General features: G+C 39.3%; 2 protein-coding genes across 5 annotated transcripts in view; one reads left to right on the top strand and one right to left on the bottom strand.

The window, feature by feature from the left end:
* Positions 1-23835, top strand: part of ARHGEF9 (Cdc42 guanine nucleotide exchange factor 9) — a 174482-nt gene that overhangs the window by 2162 nt on the left and 148485 nt on the right. The window lies entirely within an intron of this gene.
* LOC105722963 (transcription factor BTF3-like) lies at positions 19076-19375 on the bottom strand. The gene has a single exon (XM_064367749.1). It carries the CDS (start codon positions 19373-19375, stop codon positions 19076-19078), a length of 300 nt encoding a protein of 99 aa, XP_064223819.1.

Genomic DNA, 23835 nt, shown 5'->3' with positions numbered 1-23835 from the left:
AATAGGGATTGGGTATCTAGCCACCATTTTATAATGTGGCTAGTTGAAAGATCTTTGCTCCTTGTTCTTTCGTTTGCAAGGTGCCTGAAGTACAAACTGAACATTTTATAACAGTGAAATTTCTTTTTAGAACATTTGACTATAGTAACTTATTTCAAGTGTTACATGCAAATCAAGGTCCTTGAACATAAAGTATTTTTTGAGATTTTACAGAATAAAATCTGTCTCATAGATTGAGGATGTGAGTTCACATTGGATGGTAAATTATTTATTCATGGCTTCTGCCTGCAATGCCAGTTTGTGCTGGGTTAGCCAGTATACCTAAAGTAGAAATAACACTATTCTCAGAGTAACAAATATGAGGTTTAGTGCCTGGCTTTTACATTTCTCAGTCTTGAAACTATTACCAATTGTCAAACCTACTTTATCCTCAGTATTCTCTAACATAAAATGGGGATACAGTGCCTTTTTTTAATAGGTACTATTAGGTCATTAATTTATTCAACAAAATGTAGAGGATCTACTATGAATTGGCATTGATCTAAGTGCAGGGGAGATCACAATGGAAAAAAACCCAAATTCCTCACTTTCATGAAGCTTATATTCTAGGGGTTGGGAGGTTCATTAAACCATAACAGAAATTAATATACACTATATCAGAAGATGCTAATCACTAGGAAAAAATAAATAAAACCTGTTAAGAGAATAGAGAGACATAGGAAGTTGGATGGTATATAAGATCCATCAAAGCCTCACTAGTTAAGGGACATTTGAACAAAGATGTGAAGGAAGTGCAGGAACAAGCTCTGTGTATATGTTTAGGATAAGAGGATTTTAGGCATGAGGAACATCCAGAAAGAACACAACTGGTTTGTTTAAAGAACAGCAAGGAGGCCAATGTCCTTGGGATAAAGAATTAGTAAGTGCAAGAAGGATAGATGAAATCAGAGAGAAAACAGAAAGCCACTTTTATACGCCATTATTCTGAGTGAGATGGGGAGCCATTGAAAGAATTTTTACAGATGAGAGACATGATCTGACTTATATTTTAACAAAAGAATAAACTGTAGTGGGACAAGGATGAGAACTGTGAGGAAGCCCAAGTTAGAAGTGATGGTTGCTTTGATCAGGGTGAGAATGGTGGAGATAATCTATGTGAAATGACTGACATCATTGTCTATAGATAATACTTGTCTTTCTCCTTTCTTATCAACTTCTTGTAACCTCAGAATGCTAAGAGTGGATATAAAAATAACATAGAGTGGGTATATACATGGAAGGGGCATTTCATATCCAAGTCAATGATCAAGTGATGTGCTTTTGGACTTCTGACCATGGTAGCTAATTGAGACTTGATTCTATGTGGATTACCAGTAAATTAGTACCCTGCTTTCCGGGATTCTGGAGAAGAAGATTAAGTGTATTATTAGTACTTTGGGGTTGTGGTATACCTGCTGTTTATCTGTAATATCTGGAGTGGATCATTTTTAATACTCTTCTATATGAAAAAATTTCAGTAATTATCAGTACTATTATTTTATTGATCTGTTCTTTAATTTTCAATTACCAAGGAAAACGATACATTTTAATCATAAAGATATTCAAAATTTATCTCATATATAAACTACAATGTGCACTCACTAAACAGAAGTATTACACCTTTCAATTTTCATTGTTTCACTGTTTTAGATTTTAAACACACATAAAACTACAATTGGTCACACAGAATGACAGAATTGAAGTTACCCATATTCTGTTTCTTTTTATAATCACTGGGCTATTATTGTTTACTTTCAACCTACTGTATAAATGCTGGAACATATATTACCAGAGGGATTACAGACACAAAACTGACCCAAAGCTATCTTGAATGATTTTGAACCTTTACAAACTGAGATGAGCTGAATGAGCACTTGTAGTTAACACTGTGTGTGTCAGGGGCCAACGATATAACTGGGAGTTCTCTGAGTCAACTTCCATGAATAATAAAATGTCAATTAAAGGATAAATAAAAATATGCTAATTTCAAACTTCATATACATTATTAAAAGTCAATAGTAACCACAACAATTGTTTTGAACTTTGACCAACCAAAGATTTTTTTTTTATTTTTTTAAGGAAGGAAATTTTTTTTTTTTTTTTAGCACACAGATGATTCATTGTGCTAACATTGTTTAAAATTGCTGGTGCTTGGTGATAGAATACACTTTGACTTTTAGTCTTTAAAAAAATTATCTATAGCTAGTGTACTCTTTTATTGCCTGCACTAAGGGTTGTCTGCTCCCATTGCCCCATCTTTGATATGTCACCACTTTGGAGAAGAATATGGAATTGTGGACCAATTTCATGCCAACTGCCATACAGCATGTGTAAGAGTCATTTATGACTCAGTGGCAATCTCTACATAGGCAAGATGGAATGACCAACTGCAAAGTTTAACAGCTGATTTTATTTTACTCAGCTATGCATAACAGAAGTATATCTATACTGACTTAAAACACACAGGTTTTATTTTTTCACATACAAAATCAGGAGATAGGCATACCTGGACAGTATGGCAGCTTCAGGAAGTCTTTAGAGACTTTTCTTCTCTATCATCCATGGCATTTGGCTTCCATTATTCATGGTCCAAGAGGAGTGCTAAAGCTTAAGGAAATCTACTATTAACATTCATAATTTGGGAAGGGAAAAGAGAAGGAAAAGTTCTTGACCCCTTCTTTTTAAGAAGTCTTCTCAGAAGTCCTATTTCATACTTCTAATTATGTCTCATTGAAGAACTGAGTCACATGGCTGCTGCTAGCTGCAAGGGAAGCTAGGAAATGCAGTCATATAAACTAGGTAGCAATGTGTACACCTAAAAATTGGGGGTGGGGTTTCTAATACAGAGGAAGAAGGGAAGAATGGTGTTTTTGTGAGATAACCTGCAGTCATTGTCATGCTTAGTTGAACTACATGCCTGTGATTGTAGAAATGGAAAATCTAAGGGCCTGTACTCAGTTTTGGGCTCTGAGCCAAAGACTGATAGATGTTGCTAATAGTAAAAATGCTGCCATCAATCTTGTGAAGGATCATAAAGACTTGACATACCTAGTCCTCCTATGATTCCTACTAGTGACAGTTCTTTTGTGAAACTAGATGGATGGTTATATGGTTTGGCTCTGGAATTGTAGTTCCCATAATCCCTACGTGTCATGGGAGGGACCTCGTGGAAGGTAATCAAATCATGGGGGCAGTTACTCTCATGCTGTTCTCATGATAGTGAGTGAGTTTTCACAAGATCTGATGGTTTTATAAAGGGCAATTGCCCTGCACAAGCTCTCTTGTCTGTGACCATGTAAGATGTGCCTTTCCTTCTCCTTCACCTCCTGCCATGATGGTGAGGCCTCCCCACCCATGTGGAACTATGAGTCCATCAGACCTCTTTTTCTTTATAAATTACCCAGTATCAGGTATTTCTTCATAGCAGTATGAAAATGGACTAATAAAGTGAATTAGTACCAGTAGAATGGGGTACTGCTATTAACCTCAAAATATGGAAGTGACTTTGGAACTGAGTAATGGGCAGAGGTTGGAACAGTTTGGAGGGCTCAGAAGAAGACTGAAAGATATGGGAAGGTTTGGAGCTTCCTAGAGATTTGTTGAATGGTTTTGACCAAAAAGTCCATGCTGAGGGGGTCTCAGATGGAGATGAGGAACTTACTGAGAACTAGAGCAAAGGTGATTTTTGCTATGCTTTAGCAAAGAGACTGGCAGCATTTTGCCCCTGTCCTAAAGATCTGTGGAACTTTGAACTGGAGATAGATGATTTAGGATATTTGGTGGAAGAAATTTCTAAGGAGCAAAGCATTCATGATGTGACTTTGGTGACCTTAAAAGCATTCAGTTTTATTAATTCACAAAGATATGGTTTAGAATTAGAACTTATGTTTAAAAGGGAAGCAGAGCGTAAAAGTTCAGATAATTTGCAGGGTGGTGATGCAGTAGAAAAGAAAAACCCATTTTGTGGGGGAGAAATTGAAGTTAGCTTCAGAAACTTTCATAAGTAACAAGGAACCAAATGTTAATTACCGAGACAATGAGGAAAATGTCTCCAGGGCATGTCAGAGGTCTTCACAGCGGCCCCTCCTATCACATGCCTGGAGGCCTAGGAGGAAAAAATGGTTTCATGGGCCAGGCCCAGGGCCTTGCTGCTTTGTGTTGTCTTAGGACTTGGTACCCTGCATCCCATTTGTGGCTAAAAGGGGCCAACATAGAGCTGAAGTCATTGCTTCAGAGGGTACAAGCCCCAAGCCTTGGCAGGTTATACATGATGTTGGGCCTGTGGTCACACTGAAGTCAAGAATCGAGATTTAGGAACCTTTCCACCTAGATTTCAGAGGATGTATGAAATGCCTGGATGTCCAGGAATAAGTTTGAGGCAGGGGTGAAGCCCTCATGGAGAACATCTCCTCAGGCAGTGTGGAAGGGAAATGTGGAGTTGGAGCTCCCACACAGAGTCTCCACTGTGGCACTGCCTAGTGGAGTTGTAAGAAGAAGGCCACTGTCCTTCAGACCCCAAAATGGCACATTTGACAGCATGCACCGTGTGCCTGGGAAAGTCACAGACACTCCATGCCAGTCATGAAGGCAGCCTGGAGGGGTCTGTACCCTGTAAAGTCAGAGGTGCATAGTTGTCCAAGGCTGTGGGAGTCCACCTCTTGTTTCAGAGTGACCTGATGTGAGACACAGAGTAAAAGGAGATTATTTTGGAGCTTTAAGATTTGCATGGGACCCGTAAATCCTTCATTTTGGCCAATTTATCCCATTTGGAACAGGTGTATTTACCCAGTGCCTTTGTATCTAGACATCTTAGTGTCTATAATTTCATCATATCTAGGAAGTAACTAACTTCCTTTTTATTTTCCAGGCTCATAGGCGGAAGGGACTTGACTTATCCCAGATGAGACTTTGGACTTGAACTTTTGAGTTAATGCTGGAGTGAATTAAGGCTTTGGGGGACTCTTGGAAGGGCATGATTGTGTTTTGAAATGTGAGGACATGAAATTTGGGAGGGACCGGGGTGAAATGCTGTGGTTTGGCTGTGTCCCCACCCAAATCTCATTTTTAGTTTTAGTTCCCATTATCTCCATGTGTCATGGAAGGAACTTGGTGTGAGTTAATTGAATCACGGGGTCAGTTATCCTCAGGCTGTTCTTGTGATAGTGCGTGAGTTCTCACAAGATCTGATGGTTTTATAAGGGGCTTTTCCTCCTCTTTGCTCCACGCTTCTCCTTGCTGCCTCCATGTGAAGAAGGATGTGTTTGCTTCCCCTTCTGCCATGATTGTGTTTCCTGAGGCCTCTCCAGCTAATGCTGAACTACTGTGAGTCAATTACACCTCTTTCCTTTGTAAATTTCCCAGTCTCAGGTATGTCTTTATTAGCAGTGGGAGAATGGGCTAATATATGACATGCTTCATGGAGCTAGGGGATGCAAAATAGAGCAGTGTTTCTGGAAGATTTAGGGGAAGGACGTGACTAGTGCAGTAGTATAATCTCAGCCCTGGTGAGTTTCAGATGCTTGGACAGTCTTATATTGTAGATATCTAGTAGGCAGTTGGTGATCAGATATTGAGCTCAGAGGGGATGGGAGGCATCCCATCCCCTCTGAGGGTAGATGAACTACCTAGCATTTAAAAATGCTGTATAGCCTGGGAAAGTGAGAGGTAGGGGCAGAACTTGAACCTCCTTCTTTTTTAATTCTAACCTAGAACTAGACCCAGTCCACTCTGTTATCTACTGTCTAGAATTTACATGGTAGCGCTATTGTTTCAGCCTTTACTCTCTGCAGTGCTTATGTTGCTTCTGGACTGCCTGAGCTATAATGTCCAAGTTGGATGACCTTGGGGATAATCTAGCTCAACTCCTTAAACCAGGGGTCAACAAACTATAGCTTTATGGCCAGATCTAGCCAACAAGATAAGAATGATTTTTACATTTTTAAATGGTTAGGAAAATATCAAAAGAAGAATAGTGTTTGGTCATACAGGTGGATGAAATTGTAATGAAATTCAAATTTCAGCATCCATGAATAAGGTTTCATTGGAACACAGCCATGCCCATTCACTTCCTTATTGTGTATGGCTGCCTTTGTGATACAAAAGCAGAGTTGAATAGTTGTTACAGAGACCATATGGCCCAAAATGCTTTAAAAAATTAGAATTTAGCTCTTTACAAAAAAGATTTGCAGAATCCTGGCTCTGAGTCCTAGGGTTACCATGGCAGTGCCTTGGGGATGGGGAGAAAGGAGCAGGAAGGAATGTGAATCTCTCACCTCTAGTCTAGAGCATCTGGGGTTTTGCTTTATACATTGGGTTGTTGCTTAAGATTTTGGAAAAAAGCATTTTTTTTTTCTCATCCTGCATTCCCTCTAGCCCCCACACAAAATGTTTGAATACTACTAATTTTATATATTGTGAACACCAAGGTTCAGAAAAGGAGAGTGCTTGACCCAAGTCCATGCAGCTACTCAGTAATTGTAATAAGAATCCACAGATCTAAATTCTCAGTTGAGTGTGCCTTCTTCTGTGAGGTAAATTTAGTAGGGCCAAGGTAAGGGAAGCTCACCTATTATGTATGTGCCAGTTATCTTAAATGTTATCCCAATCAATCTTCACATTAGCCCCTATAAAATTAGCCCCTTAATGTCTACATGTGTTCATTTGTTAGTTTTAAGTTTATGCAACAGATATTCACTCTATCAGGTACTCTTCTATCCATTGGAGATGTGGCAGGGAACAAAACGGAAAAATGTCTCTATCTTCCCAGAATTCATAGCCTAGTCCAGCTTGGAAACAGGAATAGACAGCTTAGGCATCTTTTTCACAGTTAAATATAGGGCAATATAAGATTTCAAATTCAGATCTATTTACTTGCAAAAGCCTTACTCTTTGCACAACCCACTTATCCATTCATAACCCACCTACTCCCATTTCCTCTGTGTGCCTCTCATCCACCCACTGATCCACTCTCCTATACACGCATCCTCTCATTCACCCATCAGTTCCTCCATCTATCCATCCATCTATCCATCTGCTCTTTTATCCAATTTATTGATTATTTACAAACTGCTGGGTGCTGGTGATACTGTCCCAGTATCACTAGCTTTTACTCTTTTGCCTTAGTGTTAGTATCAGTGTAATGGTTAGGATCACAGACCATGGACCCAGATCCCCTGCAATCAAACACTTGCTCTGGGTACTTATTTTTTGTGTGGTCCTGGGCATCACACTTGACCGGTATCCTTATCTTAAAGGTGGGAAGATATTAGTGCATGCCTATTTCATAGGGTAGTTGTAAGGATAAAATGAGTGAATACATGCAAAGCACCTTGAACAATGCCTGATACAGAGTAAAAGCCATATAAATATTTGTTGTTATTATTTTTACATTTCCTTCAGAGTTAGAGACCATCCAAGTTGGCTCAGAAACACAACTTTATTTGAGCAGGATTACTGACTAATCGTGTTGCATTCCTCAGGGTCCTTTCAAGTTAATCTGAGAAGCAAATTTATGTCAATACTAAAGAAATCAATATGTTTCTTCTCCCATGTAATAGATTCATGACAAAAATTATATATTTATTCACTCTCCCCTATAATAGATACATGGTAAAAATTGTGTAGTTACCCTGAATAGTTAATACATGTGTAGAGTATAAAACTCAATGATTATGGAAGGTAATATGGTAAAAAATACGTCTCCATTCTTTCCCTGGTTCTGTTACCTTGTCCTTTTCCCCAGCAGATATCAGTCCCTTAGGTGTTTATACTAAGATATTCTGTGACTTCATAAGCATATACCTAAGTACACAGAAACACACACACTTTCTTCATATAGATAGTAGCATATTCTTATATTTTTATACTTAGCTATTTTTTAATTAAAAATATGTCTTGGAGATTATTGTATATTAGTACAATGGAGAGCCTTCCTTTTTTATGGCTACATAGTCATAACTCTTAAGATCCTAGTTTCTTTTGCTGTGCAGAAGCACTTTAGTCCTCTGTTGATGGTGAATTGGGTTGTCTCCAGTCAATAGACATGATAAACAATGCTGAAAATGGATGTTTAGGCAGAAACTCTGATATCTGAGGCACTGTACTAGGCTGAGGTATGGGAGAGTCAATGGAAGATGTGCTTTATGTCTTCAAGGAGCTTAGGATTGAGTAGGGGGGAAATAAAGACAGCCTGGACCAAATGCTATAGAAATGTATAAAGATAATGTAAGGAAATAGGGGAGCAAGAACGTGGTAGGTGAAGGGTTCAGGGTATTGAGTGGGGCTTCCAAGACACAGTATTTAAGTGTACTTTTTATTTTATTTTATTTTTTCTTTTTTCTTCCAATTTTCATTTCAGGTTTAAGGAGTGCATGTGTGGGTTTGTTATATGGGCAAATTGTGTATCATGGGGTTTGATGTATAGATGATTTCTTCATCCAGGTAATAAGCATATTACTCAATAGGTAGTTTTTCAAACCTCACCCTCCTTCACCCTCAAGAAGGCCTCAGTGTCTGTTGTTCCCTTTTTGTGTCCATGTGTACTTAGTGTTTATTTCCCACTTGTAAGTGAGAACATGCAGTACTTGGTTTTCTGCTTCTGTGTTAATTCGCTTAGGATAATGACCTCCAGCTCTATTCATGCTGCCGCAAAAGACATGATCTCACTTTTTCATGACTGTGTAGTATTCTATGGTGTATATGTACCACATTTTCTTTATCCAATCCACTGCAATGGACATCTAGGTTGGTTTTATGTCTTTGCTATTGTGAATAGTGCTGTGATGCATGTACATGTGCATATATCTTTATGGTAGAATGATTTATATTCCTTGGCTATATACCCAGTAATGGGATTGCTAGGTCAAATAGTATCTTTGTTTCAAGTTACTTGAGAAATCTCCAAACTGCTCTCCACAGAGACTGAACTAGTTTACATTCCCACCAACAGTGTATAAGTGTTGCCTTTTCTCTGCTACCTCATCAGCAAGTTATTTTTTGACTTCTTAATAATAGGCATTCTGACTAGTGTGAGATGGTATCTCATTGTCATTTTGATTTGAATTTCTCTAGTGATTAATTATGTTGAATTTTTTTCATATGCTTGTTGGCCACATATATGTCTTCTTTTGAGATATGTCTGTTCACATCCTTTGCCCATTTTTTAATGAGTTTTTTTTTTTTTGCTTGTTGATTTAAGTTCCTTGGAGATTATGGATATTAGACCTTTGTGGGATATATAGTTTGCAAACATTTTCTCCCATTCTGTAGATTGTCTGTTTACTCTGTTGATACTTTCTTTTGCTGTGCAGAAGCTCTTTAGTTTAATTAAGTCGCATATGTCAATTTTTGTTTTTGTTGCAATTATTCTGGGTGTCTTTGTCATGAAAGCTTTTCCAGGGCCTATGTCCAGAATAGTGTTTCTATGTTATCTTCTAGGGTGGTTATATAAACTGCATTTTTACAGCCTTTCACATAGCACAGTTGCTTGGGGTGGGGAGTAGGCATGGTAGGTGAGGCATGAGATGTTCCAAGCAGAGGGTACAACATAAGATAATGAATCAAGACATTAAAGAAATAGTAAGTTCTGGAAATAGCACATTGGTGTTCTGGTGTGGCTGGAGCCTGTAATTCTGGCAGTGTGGACTTGGGCTAGAACAAGAAGAGCTCAGAAGCTTTGCCTGGTAGAAAGGATAATGATATGATGAAACAAAGTAGTGGAGGATTCCTTTGGTGACAGAGGACACAGGCAGGGTGGGTGGGAAAAGGAGAGGGGTTGCATTTCACAACTGGAGGCAAATTACACAGATATTATGATAGGTGATCTCAATTACTCTGACTGAAATGAATGTCTTTTGTAGAAATTTCATGGGAATAAAGTATGATTACAAGTCAGATGGACCTGGGTTTGAGTCGTGCCTCCACCAGCAGCTGTCACTATGTGTCCTTGATCAAATTGCTAAACCCTCTGAACTTCAGGACCTTGTCAATTAAATGAGGGTAATATCCTGTATTAGTAAAGGTTCTTTAGAGAAATAAAACCAATATGATGGATGGGTGAGTGGATAAGTAGGTAGGTAGGTAGATAGATAGATGATAGATAGATAGATAGACAGACAGATATTATGATAGATTTGCTTATGATTATGGAGGCTGAGAAGTCCTAAGATCTGCCTTCTGCAAGCTCAAGTCCCAGGAGAGCAAATGTGCAGGTATAGCCTCAGTATGAAGGCCTGAGAACCAGGAGAACTTATGGTGTGAATTCCAGTCGGAAAGCCAGCAGGCTTGAGACACAAGAAAAACTGATGTTTTAGTCCAAGTCTTAAGGCTAGAAAAAAACCAATGTCCCAGCTCAAGCAGTCAGGCAGGAAGAATTCCCTTCTACTCAATCTTTTTATTCTATTCATATCTTCAATTTATTGGATGGGGGCTCACCCACATTGTGGAGGTCAATCTTCTTTATTTTGTCTACTGATTCAAATGTTAATTGCATCCAGAAAAGTCCTCACAGACACACCCAGAGTAATGTTTGATCAAATATCTGGGCAACCTGTGGCTCAGTCAAGTTGATACATTAAAATTAAGTATCACATAGCCCTCACTTGTCTTCCCAGTCTGCTGTGAGAATCACATAATTGAGTAGATATAGATGGGAAAGTGCTGTGTGAACCGTGCTACTGTGTATCAATGTGGGGAGTGATTATTATTCCTGACAGGCCAGAGAAGACAAATACTTGGGTGGGCAGAGGATGATCTTTCCCACTTCTCTGAATTCATACATCAGAAAATCATACCTAACTTTCTTCTCTGAGTGCTAAGAAATCCAGTAGGAATTTTATACACAGGGAACAATCCCTCCTGCTCCAACCCAAGGCTTCCTGGATTCTGCACTAGAGAAAAGACTGAGAAAAACACCAAACAGCCCTGTGACATAATGTGAAAAGCATCTTCTTAAGATCTCATTGCTTTGCAAAGTTTTCATATGATGCTGATTTTGTTTTATGTGTGTGTATGTGTGTTAGAACGTGACTAGTTCTACAAGTGATTAAGCTGCTAGATAATGCAAACTAGGCAGCAGAGAAATGCATTTAGCTATCTCCAAGAGATCCTATTGCCATGAGGAGATACACTGTCAAAGGGTCAGCCTAGCACACGAGGGAAGTGACATTTCAACTGAGTCAGTTGTGTAGAGACTTGGAGAAAGATCCTGACACATTTGGATTACAATTTTTTAAAAAAGGAAGAGACCATGCGGCTTATGGGAAGTTAAGGGGAGGCAGCAGGAACAGCATATGCAAAGGCCTTCAGGTTGAAACAACTTGGTGCACTTGAAAGAAAGAAGGCTAGTGTGACTGGCACAGGGAGAGAGGGAGACAAGTGGCATGATAGGAAGGTAGAGAGTAAGGCAGAACCAGCTCACAAAGAACCTTGTAAGCCCAAGGAAAGTATGGATTGGCTATACTCAAAGTCAGTGTGGTTCAGTGGTCAATGCACAGACTCTGAAACCATAGTCCTTGGGTTCAAATTCTGACTGTGTCTCTTCTTAGCTATATGACCTTGAGCATGTTACCTATTATTTCTGTGCCTCAGGAATGCCCTCTGAAAACAGGATAATAATGACACTATTCATACTGTTATTGTGAGGATTAAGTGAGTTAACATGTTCACAGTGTGCATGGTGGTACTGGGTACATGGCAAGTATTATTCATTTTAAATACAATAGGAAGTGTTTGAAGAAATGGAATGATAGGGTCTGCTTTGTGATCCAAGAAAATGACTTTTGCAGGCTCTATAGAGAATAGATAGGAGACGGTGAAAGTGGAAATGATAAGCTGGATTGAGTGGCTGCTGCAAAAATGCATGCAGCTATTGGAGTTGGATAGGAGAGGGAAGACTGATGTCCATTTTGGAAATAAAATCAATGGGACTTTCTGATGAATTAATTTAGAGAGATAGAGGACAGAAAGGAAACAAGAAAGATGACCCCTAGGTTTCTGGCTCTGCTACTGACCGGCTGTGTAATTTTGGGCAAGTGACTTAACCTGTTTAAGCTTCAATTTCCTTATTTATTAGTGAGGGTTCTCCAGAGAAATAGAACCAATAGGATACATACATATATAGAGAAAGAGAGATTTATTTTAAGGAAGTGGTTCACACAGTTTTGTTGGTGCAAGTCTAAAATCTGCCAGGGCAGGTCAGCAGGCCGGAGACCCAGAGAAGAGTTGCAGTCAGAGTCCAAAGGCAGTCTGCTGGCAGAATTGCTTCTTGCTCAGGGAATGTCAGTCTTTAATTCTGTTAAGATCTTCAGGCTGGGCATGGTGACTAACGACTGTAATCCCAGCACTTTGGGAGACTGATGCAGGTGGATCACTTGAGGTCAGGACTTAAAGACACAGCCTGGCCTACATGGTGAAACCCTCTATTTACTAAAAATACAAAAATTAGCAGGACTTGGTGGCTCACACTTGTAATTCTAGCTACTCAGGAGGCTGAGGCATGAGAATCACTTGAATCTGAGGCATGAGAATCACTTGAATCGCTTGAGGCAGAGGTTGCAGTGAGTCGAGATCATGCCACTGCACTGCAGCCTGGATGAAGGAATGAGACTTTGTCTCCAAAAAAAAAAAAGTTCAACTGATTGGATGAGGCCCACCTACATTATGCAGGGCATTCTGCCTTTCTCAAAGTCCACCAATTTACGTGTAAACCTCATCTATAAAAATACCTTGATATAAGTATCTCGAATAATTGACCAATTATCTGGGCACTGTGGCTCGGCTAAGTCAACACATTAAATTAACCATCATGCCTTTTCTTTTTTTTTTTTTTTTTAAAGAGAAAGAGAGAGAGAATAGGAAGGAGGAAAAAGGAAGAGAAAGAGAGAGAGAGAATGGGGAGGAGGGAGAAGGAAAAAAAAAGAGGGAGAGAGAATGGGAGTATTGCTTTCTTGCCCAGGCTAGAATGCAATTTAGTAATGGGTATTGAAAACCTCTTTTATACTGATAATTATACTTAATGATGTAGTCAGGAAAGAATAAGGGAAGAAGATAAAAAACAAACAGCCAACCAATATTTAATTTAAACCTATGAAATGCTATGCGATTACTGAGGAGTGATTTACTTCCAATTATATAGTCACCTTTGGAATAGGTGTGAGGTGGTAATGTATGTTTTGTGTATTTGAAGTGGAGAGTTCTATAAATGTTTATTAAGTTTACTTGTTCCGGGTCTGAGTTCAAGTTCTGAATATCCTTGTTAATTTTCTATCTCGTTGATCTATAGAATCGTTAGCTCTTCTTGTTGCATTGATCCTTTTGCCATTATGTAATGTCATTCCTCGCCTCTTTTGATCTTTGTTGCTTTAAAGTCTACTTTATCAGAGGCGAGAATTGCATCTCCTGCTTTTTGTTTATTAGTTTATTTTTACTCTCTGTTTGATTGGTAAATCTTCCTCCTTCTCTCTGAGTCTTTGTGTATTGTTGCATGTAAGATGGGCCCGGATGCAGCATACCGATGGGTTTTGGCTTTTTATCCAATTAAAATATATATAAGTTTAATACCGGCGTTTGATGCTAGCTGACTGTTTTGCCCATTAGTTGATGTAAATTTTTTATTGTGTTAAAGTTCTTTGCTTTTTGATATATTTTTGGAAAGGCTGATATTGGTTGTTCCTTTATATGTATAGTGCTTCTTTCAGAAGCTCTTGTAAAGCAGGCCTGGTGGTGGTGAACTCTCTAAGTACTTGTTTGTTCGCAAAAGATTTAATTTTTCCTTCGCTCATAAAGCTTAGTTTGGCTGGATAGGAAATTCTGGGTTGAAAGTTCTTTTCTTTAAGGATGTTAAATATTGGTCCCCACTCTTTTCTGGCTTGCAGGGTTTCTGCTGAGAGATCTGCTGTAAGTCTGATAGGTTTCCCTTTATGGGTAACCTGACCTTTCTCTCTGGCTGCCCTTAGTATTTTCTCCTTCATTTCAACCCTAATAAATCTGGCGATTATGTGCCTTGGGGTTGGTCTTCTTGAAGAATATCTTTGTGGTGTTCTCTGTATTACCTGGAGTTGAATATTACCCTGCCTTGCCAGGTTGGGAAAATTTTCCTGAATGATATCCTGATGAGTATTTTCCAACTTGGATTCATTCTCTTTATCACATTCAGGTACACCTATCAAATGTAAATTAGGTCTTTTCACATAGTCCCATATTTCCTGGTGACTTTGCTCATTCCTTTTCATCCTTTTTTCTGCATTCTTGTCTTCTCGTTTCATTTCACTGAGCTGGTCCTCGACTTCTGATATCCTTCCTTCTGCTTGATCAATTCGACTGTTTAAACTTGTGCATGCTTCGCGAAGTTCTCGTGCTGTGTTTTTCAGCTCCATCAATTCACTTATATTCTTCTCTAAATTGTCCATTCTCGTTAACATTTCGTCAAACCTTTTTTCAAGGTTCTTAGTTTCTTTGCATTGGGTTAGAACAAGTTATTTTAATTCACAGAAGTTTCTTATCACCCACGTTTTGAAACCTGCTTCTGTTATTGGAACACACGTGTAATCTATTAAGCCTTGTTCCGTTACTGATGAGGAATTGCAATCCCCTGTAGAGGGAGAGGCATTCTGATTTTGAATATTCTCTACCTTTTTACGCTGGTTTCTTCCCTTCATTATATATTTGTCCGTCTGTCGTCTTTATAATTACCGACTTTCTAACTGGGTCTTTGACGTCCAACTTGTTGATTCCCTGCGCCGAAATCTGAGCAATCCACTGAGCCGGCCAAAACAGCGGTGTTAAGATTGATGGTGCTTTTCTGCCCGGGAATCTCCGGACTCTGCACCAAGAACTGGCGTGCTAAGGCTCCAGCAAAACCGCCACGCCGGCCACAAGAGTCGCCCTGGCGACCCGTGGAGCTCCTCCACTGGGAATCTCCTGGTCCATGAGCAACTAATATTCGTCTGAAAGTGTGGCGTCCTCTCGTTCTTTGCACTTTCACTGGGAGGTACGTGCCCGAGCTGCTAATCATCAGCCATCTTGGATCTCTCTTCCATGCCTTTTCTATGAAACTGGAATAATGATAATAATCAGTCATTGGTACTATTGTTTTGAGGATAAAATAATATTCATTTAAAGCACTTGGTACAGTGTCTTTTATAGCAAGGGCTCAATTAATGATAGCCTTTACTATTTCAATGTATTAATAATCCTTCACATTCATTTGATATTTCATATTTTCAAAGTATCTTCACAAGATATACAAATAGCCAACAAACATGAAAAAATGCTCACCATTACTAATTATCAGGGAAATGCAAACTAAAACCACAATGAGATACAATCTTACTCAGCCAGAATAGCCATTATTAAAATGTCTACAAACAAAAGATATTGGCATTGATGTGGTGAAAAGGGAACACTTACACACTTCTGGTGGAAATGTACTGTATTAGTTTGTTTTCACGCTGCTGATAAAGACATACCTGAGACTGGGGAATTTGCAAAAGAAAGAGGTTTAATTGGACTTATAGTTTCACATAGCTGGGGAAGCCTCACAATTATGGCAGAAGGCAACGAGGAGCAAGTTATGTTGCACATGGATGGCAGCAGGCAAAGAGAGAATGTACCGGCAGGGGAAATGCCAGATGCTTATAAATCCATGAGAACTTGTGAGAACTCATTCACTATTATGAGAACGGTATGGAGGAAACTGCCCCCATGATTTAATTATCTCCACCTGACCCCACCTTTGATAAGTAGGGATTATTACAATTTAAGGTGAGATTTAGGGTGGGGGCACAGAGCCAAACCATATTATTCCACCCCGTCCCCTCCCAAATTTGATGTTTTTACATTTGAAACAAATTTTGCCTTTCCAACAGTCCCCCAAAGTCTTAACTTATTTTAGCATTAACCCAGTAGTTTACAGTTTAAAGTTTTATTTGAGGCAAGGCAAGTCCCTTCTGCCTATGAGCTTGTAAAATTAAAAGCAAGCTAGGGCCGGGCGCGGTGGCTCAAACCTGTAATCCCAGCACTTTGGGAGGCCAAGGCGGGCGGATCACGAGGTCAAGAGATCAAGACCATCCTGGCCAACATGGTGAAACCCCATCTCTACTAAAAATACAAAAATTAGCTGGGCGTTTGGCACGCACCTGTAGTCCCAGCTACTTGGGAGGCTGAGGCAGAAGAATCGCTTGAACCCAGGAGGCAGAGGTTGCAGTGAGCCGAGATTGTGCCACTGTGCTCCAGCCTGGCAACTGAGCAAGACTCCATCTAAAAAACAAAAAGCAAATTAGTTACTTTCTAGATAAAGTGGGGGTACAGGTATTGAGTAAACACAGACATTCTAAATGACAGAAATTGACCAGAACAGAGGGGCTACAGGCCCCATGCAAGTTTGAAATCCAGTGGAGCAGTTAAATTTTAAAGCTTTAAAATGATTTCCATTGACTTTATATTTTACATTCAGGTTATGTTGATGTAAGAGGTGGAGTTTCATGGTTTTGGGCAGCTCTATCCCCGTGGCTTTGCAGGGTACAGCCTCCTTCACAGCTGCCTTTGTGGGCTGGCATTGAGTGCTTGCAGCTTTTTTAGGCACAAAATACAAGCTGTTAGTGGATTTACCATTTTGGTGTTTGGAGGACAGTGGCTCTCTTCTCACAGCTCTATTAGGTGGTGTCCCAGTAGGAATTCTGTGTGGGTGTTTGACCCCACATTTTCCTTTCACACTGACCTACGGGAGGTTTTTTTAATGGCATCCCCCCACCCCATCTTCAGGCCTTACACCCTCTGAAGCAATAGCCCAAGCTGTACCTTGGCTTCTTTTAGTTATGGCTAGAGTGGATGGGACACAGGGCACCAAGTCCCTAGACTGCATAAGGCAGAGGGACCCTGGACCTTGCCCAAGAAACCATTTTTTTCCTCCTAAACCTCCATGCCTTTGATGGGAGGGCTTCCCATGAAGACCTTTGACATGCCATGGAGACATTTTCCCCATTGTTTTTGGGATTAACATTTAGCTTCTTGTTACTTATGCAAATTTCTGCAGCCTGCTTCAGTTTTTCCTTAGAAGATGGGATTTATTTTTCACTGCATGGTTAGTCTGCAAAGTTTTCAAACTTTTATGCTTTGCTTTCCTTGTAAAACTAAATGCCTTTAGTAGCACCTGGGTCACATCTTGAATGCTTTGCTGCTTAGAAACTTTTTCACCTGATACCCTAAATTTTTTTAAGTTCAAAGTTTCACAAATTTCTAGGGCAGGGGCAAAATGCCACCAGTCTCTTTGCTAAAACATAACAAGAGTTACCTTGGCGTCAGTTTCCTACAAGTTATTTATTTTTATCTGAGACCACCACAGCCTGGACTTTATTGTTCATATTGCTGTTAGCATTTTGGGCAAAGCTGTGTAACAAGTTTTGAGGAAATTTTAAACTTTCTCACATTTTCCTGTCTTCTTCTGAGCCCTCCAAAGTGTTTCACCCTCTGCCAGTTCCCTGAGACTGGGCAATTTACAAAAGAGATTTATTTGGATTTATAGTTTGACATGGCTAGGGAGGTCTCACAATTATGGTGGAAGGCAAGGGGGAGCAAGTTACATTTAACATGGATGGTGGCAGGCAAGGAAAAAATATACCAGCAGGGGAAATGCCAAATGTTTATAAAAACCATCAGATCTCATGAGAACTCAGTATTACAAGAACTGTATGGGGGAAACTGCCCCCATGATTTAATTATCTCCATATTTAAGGTAAAATTTAAGGTAAAATTTGGCTGGGAACACAGAGCCAACCCATATTATATACATTAGTACAACCTCTATGGAAAACAGTATAGAGATTTCTCAACCAAAAGTAGATTTCCCATTTCATCCAGCTATCTCACTAGTGGGTATCTGCCCAGATGGAAAGAAGTCATTATATCAAAAAGTTGCCCAGATATGTATGTTTATCACAGCAGAATTCACAATTGCAAAGATATGGAATTAACCTAAGTGCCTAACAATCAATGAATGTATGAAGAAAATGTGGTGTATAAATACCATGGAATACTACTTAGCCATAAAAAAGGACTAAATAGTGTTTTATGAAGTAAGTTGAATGGAGCTAAAGGCTGTTATTATAAGTAAAGTAACTCAGGAATAGAAAATCAAATACTGTATGTTTTCACTTATAAGTGGGAATTAAGCTATGGGTACACAAAGGCATACAACATGGTAGAATAGATATTGGAGACTCCAAAGGGGAAGGGTTGGAGGAGGATGAGAAATAGAAAACTACATATTGGGTACAATGTATACTACGTGGGTGGCTGTGCACTAAAATCTGACTTCACCACTATATAATTTATCCATGTAACCAAAAACTACTTGTACTCCAAAAGCTATTGAAAAAAAGAAAAAGTGCCTTGACATGCATGAATTCATGTAATCCTCACAACACTCTCCCTACTTTAAAGGTAGGGAAACTAAGTCTGGAAGAGGTGGAATATCTTCTCCATGCAGCTATCTCCAAAGAGCCAGAATGAAAACCAGGTGTGTAACTCCATAGTAGTTATTTGGTTGCTACTCTTCTCACTCGCCTGGAGTGAAGAGTGCCCAGCCTCCTTCATTCTAGAGGTGAGGGATACCACGAATAGAGTTATAAATGCAGTATGTCTTAAGAAAGATAGCTTGCCTTTACCAAGCAAACATTTATTTTGTGCCAGGCACTGTTCTAAATGTTTTTGCATGTGTATCTAATACAATCTTCTCAATAATCTTATGAGGTAGGCATAATTCTTCTTCTTTTTTTTTTAACTAGGCAAAGAAGTTTATTAACCTTTGTCTCAAACTTTATTCCCAGGCTTCTTCATGTTAATTAGCTGCAAAGAAGGAATGAATTGTTTATAAGCAAAAAATGAAAAGGGCTGCAGTGTCCATGGAGCTTGGGCTTAAAAATATTAGAGAACTAGATTTTATCAGATCCATAAACAAAAAATTTTTAAAAGCAGTCATAACATAAAATAGCAGCTCCCAGTAATTTTTTCAAGTGTTATCTTCTTTGGAAATTGACTAAATTTAGTTTGCCTCATTCTTGGAATCCTCATCAAAATTTTCCACAAGATCTGGAACTTCATCATCATCATCCTCTCCAGTAGCAGGCGGTGCTTTTCCATCCACAGATTGTTTAGGCAGAGCTTCAGCCAGTCTCCTTAAACTAGTCAAACTGTCTGCACCAAGCTGGTTTAAGATGCTGGGTAGCATTTCTGTCAGCTGCTTTGTCACAGCATGACCTGTAATAGTGAAAGTGTTCACCGCTAGACATGCCTGAACTTCAGGGTTATGAAAGTGGATCACTGTTCCTTGGTTTGTAAACATACTCACCTCTTCAATACCAGAGATATTGTTTACCTCTAACTTCTTTATGGAGATCTGAAGTTTTAAATCATCTGCTGTGGCTGTTTTAGGAACCACCTCCTTTCTGCAAGCAGTTCCTTTCCTGAAGTTTGGCGAGTTTTCCTCATTCATGATTGTTTCTTTCATCTTGTCAGACTGGATACGGGGCCATGATGGGGACTAGGGTTGGTGATCAGGGGTCTTGGGTGTACCAGCTGAGGTTAGGCGCACACATGTGGGGACACAAGATGGGAGCTAGAGTGGCATAGTTCTTTAGTGAGGAAAATGCATGTAGGGCATGGAAGAGAGGGACACTCAGGCCGTATGCTGAGAACACTCAAATGACTTCTGCTCTTTCTTCTTTCACCATTGTACATTGCAGAGAGGATGAAAATTCAGAGAAGTCCTTTGAGTGTTTGTGAGGTGCATACATTTGGGTATGTAAAGGCAATGAAGCCTGCCAGAAAGCTTTTGTAGACATAACAGGTACTCTGTTACTGCTTGTGGAGTGGATGAGTGAGCTGATGAATGGGTGAACCTCAGCCAACCTATAGCCGTCAAGCCTGAAGCTGGCCCCAGAGAGGACAGAGGCATTAGTAGCAAATATTTCTTTTGGCCCAGGTAAGATGCCATTGAATAAGGTGAGGCATTAGTAGCAAATATTTCTTTTGGCCCAGGTAAGATGCCAACAATAGGGTGAGGGGGCAGGCTGAAACAAGAAGCTTCAGGAGTCATTCCTAGAAAATTATGTAACTCTCTGGATATCAGTTTATTCACACACAAATGGGGCCTTTCTCCCTCCCTCCATTTCCTCCTCCCAATGTGCATACATGCATTTTCATTCAGCCATTCAGTACCATTTATTGAGCATCTGTTATGTAGCAGGCCCTGTTCTAGGCAATGGATCGTCAACAAAACAGACAAAAATTCTGTCCTCAGGGAACATATATTCTAGAAAGGAAGTTATATGATAAGTAAATGATTAAATAAGTAATATGTTAGTTTTACATGCTAAGGAGAAAAAATACAGCAGGGAAGAGGGATAAGAAGTATGCATGTGAGTGGTTAAAATTTTAGATTCCTATTTCCTGCTGCATTTCCCACACAAGGTTGCCATGAGGTTGATATGTGATAAAAAGTCACTGTATATAGGAAGCTGTGAAGTTCTGTTTACATGTAAGGTGTAGTTATTCTTGGGGGATAATTCTTTCTAGGTCCTTATTTGCTCTTCCCTTCACCATTAACAGTATAGTAAAGCTTCAAGAATTTTGGCCTAGGGGATGGGAAACTCAGGTTCTAGGCCTGACTCTATCATGACAATTTTTAAAAGTTCCAAATGTATAGAGCTATACAGATTCTGAAACACTTTTCCCAGAACTGGGTCTTCTGGCTGATAGTCCTTTGTTCTTTCCACTCTTCCATGAAGCGATAAGAGCAGTGGCAAGTCATTGTCTTCCTCAGAAACAAGTCTTTCCCTTCTGGAAAATGGGAATGATGAACCACCTTACCCCCACCACTACCCCTTTCCATTCTCCTTGGGCTTTTGTGAGGCCCAAACCAGATAATGGGTATGAAACGACTTTCTATATCATAAAATAAGATTGTAAGTGCTATTTGCTAAGGTTGCTAGGATCTGGAGAGTTGGTGCTCCTGCTTAAGTGAGTTTTTTTTTCCTTGTAAACTGCATGTATGTGTGGAGTGGGGAGAGTGAGCCTTTGGAACTGGTGCTACTTCCTTTCCTTTCTGAGAAGCAGCTGAGGGTAGTGGGGACAGCACTGAGCCTCAGTATGTCCTAGAAGTAGGAACAGTTACACGGAAACACTTGGCATCTCATGAGCGACTGGCAACCACTGGTGTGCAGTTCATTTGTCCACTCTGCTTTTGGGAGGTGGGAACTGGGACTCATTTCCTGACACTTAATATACAAATGACTCATGGACTTTAAAGACCTCCACTTGCCCCTCAGATATGATCTCATTTGGAATGTTGAGGATGGGAATGGGGAGCCTTGAATAGGTGATATCTTCATTTAATACCTCACCACCTATTTCTATGACAATTCTGTTGTTTTATTTTTCTTCAATTTTTATTTTAAGTTCCAGGGTACATTTACAGGTTGTGCAGGTTTGTTACATAGGTAAACATGTGCCATGGTGGCTTGCTGCACAAATCAACACATCCATTAACCCATTATTAAGCCCAGCATCCATTAGCTATTCTTCCTTATCCTCTCCCTTCCCCCGCTCCCTCCACGACAAGCCCCAGTGTGTGTTGTTCCCACACCATGTATTCTCATCATTCAGCTCCTACTTTTAAAGGAGAACATGCAGTATTTGGTTTTCTGTTCCTGCGTTAATTTGCTGAGGATTATGGCTTCCAGCTCCATCCATGTCCCTGTAAAGGACATGATCTCATTCCTTCTTATTACTTCATGGTATCCCATGGTATATATGTACCAAATTTTTTTTATCTAGTCTATCATTGATGGGCATTTGGGTTGATTCTATGTCTTTTGATCATGAATAGTGCTGCAGTGAACATATGCATGCATGTATCTTTATAATAGAATGATTTATATTCCTTTGGGTATATACTTAGTAATGGAATTGCTGCATTAAATGGTATTTCTGCTTCTATATCTTTGAGGAATTGCCACACTGTCTTCCATACTTGTTGATCTAATTTACATTCCCACCAAAAGTGTAAAAGCATTCCTTTTCAACTGCATTCTTGCCAGCATCTGTTGTTTCCTGGCTTTTTAATAATTGCCATTCTGACTGGCATGAGATGGTATCGCACTGTGGTTTTGATTTCCGTTTCTGTAACGTCAGTATTGTTGAGCTTTATTCATATGTTTGTTGGCCGCATGAATGTCTTCTTTTGAGAAGTGTCTGTTCATGTCCTTTGCCCACTTTTTAATGAGGTTGTTCATTTTTTTCTTGCAAATTTAAGTTCCTTGTAGACTCTGTATATTAGACCTTGGTCGGATGGATAGATGACAAAAATGTTCCCCCATTCTGTAGGTTGAATTATGAGAATTCTTGACATACTAACTGAATTTTTCATTCCATAGAGTACTTTCAAATCCATGATCTCATCATCTCTTTGGCAGGTATTGTCTTCTATTTATTGATGAGGAAACTGAGGCTCAGAGAGTTTATGATTTGCCTAAAGCTAGGCACAGATAATCACAACCTCAAATAACAGTATTTATTAGCATTTACTGAGCATTACTATGTGCTGGACATTGTTCTAAGTACTTTACAGATATTTATTCTTTAAACCTTCATGAACACCTACATGAATACCCCTGTTTTACAAATGAGGAAACTAGGTGACTGAGAATCAGAGGTTTGCTCGAAGTGAGGGTCACCATAAATATCATGGCATTCTACCATTCTCCATTTTAAAGATGAATAAAGTGAGGCTCAGTGACATTAAATAAGTTGAAGTTCTCACAATTAGCAACTGGAAGAACTAAGGTTGGATCTCAGTAGACTGGCTCTAGAGCCTATATTCTTAGCCATCAGTTTATATAATACTTCTAACTCTTAGGATCTTCCTAACTTGATAAACTGAAGTGGAAGGGGGAGGGGGAAAGAATAAGAGAGAGAAGAGGGAGGGGAGAGAGAGAGAAAGAGAGAGAGAGGAGACTTATTAAGATCACATGATAGATTTAACATTTTATAATTTAATATATGAATAGATTATATACATATGGTAAAAAATCAAACTATAAAAATGTATACAGTCTATCTCTCTACCCATCAGAGATCACAAGCTTAATGGCTATGTATCCTTCCAGAGTTTCTTTATGCAGATACAAGCAAATCAAAATATATTTTATTTCCCCTCTTCTTTACTTAAAAGATCACACATCATAATACTAAATTTGACCCTTTAACAACAGTGGGATTTGGGGCACCAGATCCCACCCTCCATGCAGTTGAAAATCAATGTATAACTTTTCACTCCCTAAAAACTTAACTACTAATAGCCTACTGTTTGGAAGCCTTACCTATAACAAACATAGTTGATTGACACATATTTTGTATACTATATTCTTATAATAAAGTAACTAAAGAAAATGTTATTAATAAAATAAGAAAGTGAAAATGTATTTACTATTCATTATGTGGAAGTAGATTACCATAAAGGTCTTCATTCTCAGTGTTTTCACATTGAGTGGGCTTAAGAGGAGGAAGAAGAGGAGGGGTTGGTCTTTCTGTCTCAGGGGTAGCAGAGGCAGAAGAAATGAAAAAGGTGGAATGGGAGGCAGGAGAGGCAGTCATAATTGGTATAACTTTTATTGAAAAAGTCCCTGTATAAGTGGACCTGTGCAGTTCAAACCTGTGTTGTTCAAGAGTCAACTGTATTCTACATCTTGCTTTTTCCACATAATATATCTTCAAAATCTCCTTCTATCAGTCCACAGAGCGCTT

This window comes from Aotus nancymaae, unplaced genomic scaffold (genome assembly GCF_030222135.1).
Source record: "Aotus nancymaae isolate 86718 unplaced genomic scaffold, 86718_ANA_hifiasm-v0.15.2.pri h1tg000073l, whole genome shotgun sequence".
NCBI lineage: Eukaryota > Metazoa > Chordata > Mammalia > Primates > Aotidae > Aotus > Aotus nancymaae.
This window is presented reverse-complemented; position numbering and strand designations above follow the sequence as displayed.